At 37.1% G+C, this 5,462-nt stretch overlaps 1 protein-coding gene across 1 annotated transcript in view; it reads left to right on the top strand.

Annotated features, from left to right (window-relative positions):
- LOC104084033 (nesprin-2-like) overlaps positions 1 to 4,493 on the top strand; it is a gene marked incomplete at both ends in the record, with an annotated part of 58,450 nt that extends 53,957 nt beyond the window's left edge. The window contains 4 exon segments of the mRNA XM_009587739.1: positions 1 to 29; positions 414 to 679; positions 1,469 to 1,625; positions 4,338 to 4,493. The exon segment at positions 1 to 29 is cut by the window's left edge and continues 16 nt beyond it. Coding sequence (XP_009586034.1) covers positions 1 to 29; positions 414 to 679; positions 1,469 to 1,625; positions 4,338 to 4,493 — 608 coding nt within the window.
- Between the last annotated feature and the right edge of the window lie 969 nt (positions 4,494 to 5,462).

Below are 5,462 nucleotides of genomic sequence, written 5' to 3'. Positions count from 1 at the left end.
AGCATGAATGGAAATTCATCAATGAAGAGGTGAGTTGCTCAACAAATTGTAAGTTTTGGGGAATGTGGTAGGGATGGGGCCCTCAGTAAAATGGCATGTAAAGGGCTGAGATCCGTGCAGAACGTCATTTCCCATCCACTCATCAGCCAGGTATCCCCAGCCTTTCTTGAACCTGGAGTCAAAAAAGATGGGGATATTTATAGCACAAATTCTCTGAATGCAGAACAACTCTGTGTGTGGTTGTGTGTTTTGTTAGAGCAAACTCAAATGTTTTGGCACACTTCAGAGGTTCAAGCTCTCTGGCTATGTAATTCCCAGTACTTAGTCATGTGTATGAGTAAATGAATAATGTAACTTAAGGTGATGGAATAAAAAAGCACTTTATCTCATGCTTTGATGTGCTGTTTACTTAGCTGGAACGAGAAACAATAATTCTCGATAAGCTCCAGGAAGAACAGCCAGAAAGTCTTAAAGAGAAAGAAAAGGCCACCAGAGAGGAACTGGTAGAATTACTAGATTTTGTGAACTCGTTTGAGGAAAACATCAACCAGCAACAGCTCCTCTTACTCTTACTTCTTCACCGAATAAGAAATATCCTGAATACATCTGAAAATACTGAGGCAGAAGCTGCTCTTCCTGCCTTATGTGAGATAAAAGCAATGCAGGATCGCTGTAAAAAGTAAGTGGTGTGAAATTTCTGTTGAAGATATGACATAGGACTACTTATAAGTACAGTGTTTTGTTGGGTATTAAAGAATATATGAAAGCTGTAATGCACTTAAAAAGATAGTGAATGCTCTACTAGCCGATGCTCCATCTAACCCATCTGCTGTCTCCAGCATAGGCATTGGGAGATAGTAGTTAGTGAGAAGACATGAGCCTGGCCATATCGTGTGTGGGCTGCAATTTGTGTTCAAATGTAGAAGGAATCAGAAGGGATGATGGTCAATTTTGGAGGTTCCAAGCTCTTGTGAACTTGAATGAGATGTGTGGGTCTTCCACTCTTACGAAAATCAGACCTTGTGCTTTTTGCAACAATGCAACTTTTCCCTTACTGAGTGCCACTGTTTAAAATTTGCCTCAAGTATTTTTTGCAAATCCGTGATTGTACTCGCCCTTCTCCATGCTTGCTTTTTGACATGGAAATCTTTGTGAACGTCTTCTGCTCTGCCAGCGTTCTCAAACTCTCAGAACCTGAGCTCTCTTTGCTGTTTAAGTATGCATGCTATCTGATTTGGTCTACCAAACATATTTTGTTTAGCAATATCTGAAGACTCATTTTTGAAGAAACTGAGACAATAAAGGACAGAAACTCAGAGATTTAGTTACAGAAAATAATTTTAAAATATAGACAAATGTGGTTCTGGATATATATTTTAAAAATATCTGTATTAAGCATGCTCTTTGATTACTCCTACTTAGTGTAGAGTCTAACACACAATATATCCTTGCTGGAAATCTTTCATAGGTTGTATGAAAAGACTCAAGACCATAAGGATTCTGTACAAGCTGAGATTCAAGAGAGGAACAAGATTGCTGAAGAAATAAGTGCTGTGACAAATGCATTACAGAATGCTGCATCTATGTTATTACAAGATGCTACTGGAAAGGCAGGAAAACTGGAGGTTGGTAACGGCTCTTGTTATTGTGTGGGGACATTTAGAAAATGTTCTCTCTTATGCTGGGGCTTGAACTTGCTCCAAATAAAATTATTGGCAGAGTATATGCATATGCACATTGACTTAAAGAGAATGAATCTCGCTCAGCACTGGCCCTGCCATGTCCTTGGTTTGCATTCTTCTCCCTCTATGTGGTCCAGTTAGCAGCCATAGAAGTCTTTCCAGATTGCAGAGAGATTCACAGCCAGTTGCATGCCTTTTAGGACAGACTGCTTAGTGTACATCCTGCGCCCCTTCCCTTCCTGCATACCTAGCCAGGGCAGCTTCAGATGCTCTGGATTTGATGTCCCACATCAAGGGGTTAGCCTGGTAAATGTTTTTTAGAAATCAAATTGTGATCAAGACCGCAGTCTCCACCAGCAGCAACCAGCACTCTGCAGCAACCCAGTCTATAAATTTCTATCATTTCAGTATATTTTTGTTATCCTTCTTTGAATTCTTGACTTTACGAAATGCTATTATTCCTAACACTTCCTGAATGTGGGTTTATTTATTTATTATTTATTATATTTGTTTCAATTTAGTCATATTGTGTTTATATTACTATCTTAATTTTTAAAGCTTGATCAAAAATTTATTTTTAATTATATTTAACCGAGTTATCTTTTAATTATAGAACTTTATAATTTATTTATTCTAGCCTACTAAGGTCTATTACAAATCTGTGCTCTCTTTGCTGAATCTCGTATAGAAACTGGTTGGGGATCCCCACCATGTATTTTCTTTAGAAGGTGGATGCTTGAAGCTGACAAAGGGCTAGCAAAAGTACAGAAGCCAAAGACCATGGTGGCAGATAGGAGCATTTTCCTAGGGGTTGACATGAGACAGAATCAATAACTGCATCTTTAGGAAGTTCTGAAAACCCATGAGCCAGCATTACTGTGGTGAAACCTTGTGAATTTTTCTGAAAGGGCTGGGTTTCTATTTAGAATTATTTAGAATTAGAATTTAGAGTTCAGTTTGCTCTTTTACTCAGTTCTTTGTATCCAGGAGGAAATGTTACCACTGCAGGTGCTTCATGCCTGCTCTTTTTCCTGACACCCAAACTGTGCTACTCTGAGCACCTAAAACTCACCCAAAAGTGAGTTTAGACTTTATTCCTATTCCTGACAGCAATCATCACAAGCAAGTGTTAGCAGCAATCCCGTCAAATGATTTCTTTGTAGCTGTATGCCACAGCAGGCCTGTTCCTTTTGAGAAGATTCAGCTGAAAAATTCCCTAATTTTACCTAATGCAACACCAGCAAGCCAAAATCTGCCGGGCAATTTCATCCCTACTTCCAAAGAAAACCTAGTTTCTATAAAATCTATAGCATTATTCGGGGCTCCATTGCATTTATTGAATAGAAATGCCTATTTCACTTCTAGATGACAAATCTAGGTTAGTCGGGTGGCGAAGTTTTAACTCGCCAACATAGATGAATCTGCAAATGGGAAGTGAAATATTGGGACAGTTTTGGCAGGCATCCGCTTTCCAGCTAAATCTGTGAAATGTGAACATGCATTTATATACAGAAACCAGTTTGCAGAGACATGCATTGTTTTGGAGACGAATGTTGTAACTGATTCTTTCAAATTCAAGTTAGTGAATCTATAAACTCCCATAAATGCTGGCACAATCTTAATTGGGCCATTTGACAACAACAGCCTTCTCTATGGTAGAATGAGGCACACAGCTGTTTTGAGTTTTTTAACATCAGACCCAGTTGTCTTGGGATGACAGGAAATAAATCAGTCTCAGACTCTTACATGTTTCTTTTGTGCATTGTATTTGTGTGAGGGAAGAGATTCCCGAGTGAAGACTAGGAGGTAATGGATTACCCCGATTGAAGAAGACAAGGATGTTAATTTTAATGTCTTTCATTGCCTGGTAGGAGCTTTTCCCCAATAACTTGAGTTACCATTTGAGTTTCTCAAACAGCTGAGCATTGGGAAAAGGAACCATAAAGCAAACATACAGAATGTTCCAACTTGAAATTCTAGAAAACCTTCAAAACAAATGAGTTTCTTCATTCTTTCTGCAAGAGGACTTAGATCGGATTTTATTTCTAGGCCACAGGCTGTAGACAGTTGTTCAAGTTTCTTTTATCTCATAAAGCCTACATTCTTTATGCAGAACTGGAAACTACTCTTTTGAAAGGAGCCTGCTGTGCTGCTCTGTGTAATTGCCTGAAAGTAGACACTTCAGCTTGAAACCTGTTGCTTTTTGTGGCCTTTGTGTTGCTTATAATAATGAAGGAATGAATGCTGGCTATTAAACATCTTTCAAAGAGAAAATGCACTTTTGGCAAAAGGGAGAGCACAAAGGTTAACATTTAATCATAGGAGCACTTCAAATGATTACGTTGCTATACCTGTCAATAAACATCAGCATGTCAGTTGCTTGACACGGAGTAGTATCAAGGTTAATGAATTCTTACAGATTGAAAAGCCATCATTTGATTAAACGAATGAGTATTTCTCAAAGTTCATCTGCTTGCAGAGGTAGTCAAATTAGGTTTGGTATCACAAAAACAACTTTTCCAAACCATGATCACGGTAGGAAATATAAAACACAATATGTATGTATGTATATATACACACATATGTACGTATACACACATTACATGCACTCAGTAAAACTGGGTAAAACTGCTGAAGTTATTCTTAATTTTGTAGGAGGTTCAGAGTGTGATTGGTAAAGAAAGTCAAACTCTAAAGGATATCATGGAGAAACTCCGGATCAAGTATTCTGAAATGTATACAATAATTCCTGCAGAGATCGAAACACAGTTGGAGGACTGCAAGAAAGTATTGCGAGACCTAGAAGACAAGGTAACTGTCAATGTAATTTTCATACTTACCTTTTTGTAGTGTATACATAAGTACAGCAATATTTTATGAATGTTATAACTATAAATTTCAACTTGAAACATTGATTATTTTCATTTTCATTTTCCTCTTGGTGAAAATGTATGCATGAGGAAAGATTCCTCATGTTAACTGTTTCCTTTTAGAATAACCTTACAGTAAGCAGTCTGAACATAATATTTTTCTTTCCTCTTAAAAGAGGACAGGCAGAACCACTAGCAATAAAATCTTGGATATGATATGGATCCTGTCTTCTATCCAGTCTGATTCTTAAACTGAACTAGTAGTCAAAGTTGATTGGGAAGTTTGTATAGCTTAACTGAGAAGATGTTTTCAAAACTGAGTTAAAAGAGGACTTTGAAACCAGATCTTTGCACACATGGTAGGGTATCACGGCATGGTTCTTTATACCACCCCTCGGGACATGGTTGCATTCCTCTAAAAGCAGGCAGGGAATTTAAATAACTAAATTAACAGTGCCTCGGCTTTTTGCAATGTTTTCTATATACAGGGGGTATAAACAGTTAACTGAAAGCAAAATTAAAGGAAAGTGGAGTAATACTGTAAGTTTGGGATCAAATTTTAGCTTGGTATAATTATCATCATTGTTATTTATTCATTTGTGTTACTTTTAAAAAGAAAAAAATCTTTCCGTTCTCTTATTTCAGAAATAATAATGTTTAATGCTAATATTAAAGCCTAAATCTCAGTTAATTTGATAAAACTTGAAAGTTTAATAAAACAATGTTGAAATCCAGGTACTTGTCAGTGTCTGTCAGATTATTCATTCATTTTATGTTACATTAAATATTTAGAGACATACTCATTACAGCTTATTAATTTTAATTTGGTTAACTTTGTAGTTTCTGTTTCAAAATGGAACCAGTCTTTTTAGAACCAACAACTGGATAGGAGACAGAAGGAGAAGGGAAG

The sequence above is a fragment of the Fulmarus glacialis genome, unplaced genomic scaffold (genome assembly GCF_000690835.1).
Source record: "Fulmarus glacialis isolate BGI_N327 unplaced genomic scaffold, ASM69083v1 scaffold34191, whole genome shotgun sequence".
Lineage (NCBI taxonomy): Eukaryota > Metazoa > Chordata > Aves > Procellariiformes > Procellariidae > Fulmarus > Fulmarus glacialis.
Note: the sequence above shows the minus strand (reverse complement) of the source record. Positions and strands in the feature narration are given on the sequence as shown.